Consider the following 1,281-nt stretch of genomic DNA (forward strand, 5'->3'; position numbering starts at 1 on the left):
GAACGTCCTCAACGGGCAGATGCGGCTGGGGCTGCCCGGGGAGGTGTTCGCCCGCTCCGAGCAGTACCGTCAGGTCGCCAGCCCCAGGACTGACCCCTACGCGGCGGCGCAGCTGCACAACCAGTACGGCCCCATGAATATGAACGTGGGCATGAACGTGGCGGCCCATCACCACCACCACCCCGGTGCCTTTTTCCGCTACATGCGACAGCAGTGCATCAAGCAGGAGCTGATCTGCAAGTGGATCGACCCCGAGCAGCTGAGCAACCCCAAAAAAAGTTGCAATAAAACTTTCAGCACCATGCACGAGCTGGTCACCCACGTCTCGGTGGAGCACGTCGGGGGGCCCGAGCAGAGCAACCACGTCTGCTACTGGGAGGAGTGTCCCCGCGAGGGCAAGCCCTTCAAGGCCAAGTACAAACTGGTCAACCACATCCGCGTGCACACGGGCGAGAAGCCCTTCCCCTGCCCCTTCCCCGGCTGCGGGAAGGTCTTCGCCAGGTCGGAGAACCTCAAGATCCACAAACGGACGCACACAGGTAACGGGGGGAGCCGTGCGGGAACGGAGACGGGAGGGTTGAGGGGCAGGAACCGAGGAGGAGGGGATGCGGGTGAGGAAAAAAAAAGAAATACGTGAGAAAAACAGAGAGCAGACGAATAGTGGGAAAAATCGGGGAGGGAAGAAACAAGGGAGAAAGTCGATAAGGAAATAAATAGGGAAAGAAACTGCGGAGGAAATAAATAAGGGAGGGAATTGGATGAAAATTAATAAGAGAAAAAATGAGCGAGGAAATAAATAGGGGAAAAAAATCGGGAGATGAATGATAAAGGGAGAAAAAATAGCGAAGAAATAAATAGGAGGAAAAAAAGTAAGCAATGAAATGGACAAAGGAGAAAACCGGGGAAGGAATAAATGGGGGAGAAAATTAGGGAGAAAATAAATAGGAGAGAAAACGAGGAAGGAAGTAAATAGTAGAGAAAACGAGGGAGGAAACAAATAGGGGAAAAAATCCGAGAGAAAACGAATAAAAGAGAAAATTAGCGAGGAAATAAATAAGGGAGAAAGTCGGGGAGGAAATAAACAGGGGAGAAAAGCGGGGAGAAAAAGAAGAAAGGAGAAAAGCGAGGAGGAAAACGGACTCCCGCGCAGCTCGCCGCAGCCCCAATCCCGGCTCACGGCCGCGGGCGCTGGGCTCCGTCCGCACCGCCTCCCCACGGCCGGGAGTTCGCGTTCGTGGGAGCAGCGCGGATGGAGCGGGGCCTCGGCCGGGCCCTACGGAG

General features: G+C 54.6%; 1 protein-coding gene across 1 annotated transcript; it reads left to right on the plus strand.

The window, feature by feature from the left end:
* Nucleotides 1–4: 4 nt before the first annotated feature.
* Nucleotides 5–1,216, plus strand: LOC104916057 (zinc finger protein ZIC 2-like; the record flags this gene model as incomplete). The annotated part of the gene is made up of 1 exon (XM_010727026.2): nucleotides 5–1,216. A coding segment is annotated over one exon (633 nt), but the record flags the coding sequence as incomplete, so codon positions are not given.
* Nucleotides 1,217–1,281: the final 65 nt, after the last annotated feature.

This window comes from Meleagris gallopavo, unplaced genomic scaffold (assembly GCF_000146605.3).
Source record: "Meleagris gallopavo isolate NT-WF06-2002-E0010 breed Aviagen turkey brand Nicholas breeding stock unplaced genomic scaffold, Turkey_5.1 ChrUn_random_7180001867143, whole genome shotgun sequence".
NCBI lineage: Eukaryota > Metazoa > Chordata > Aves > Galliformes > Phasianidae > Meleagris > Meleagris gallopavo.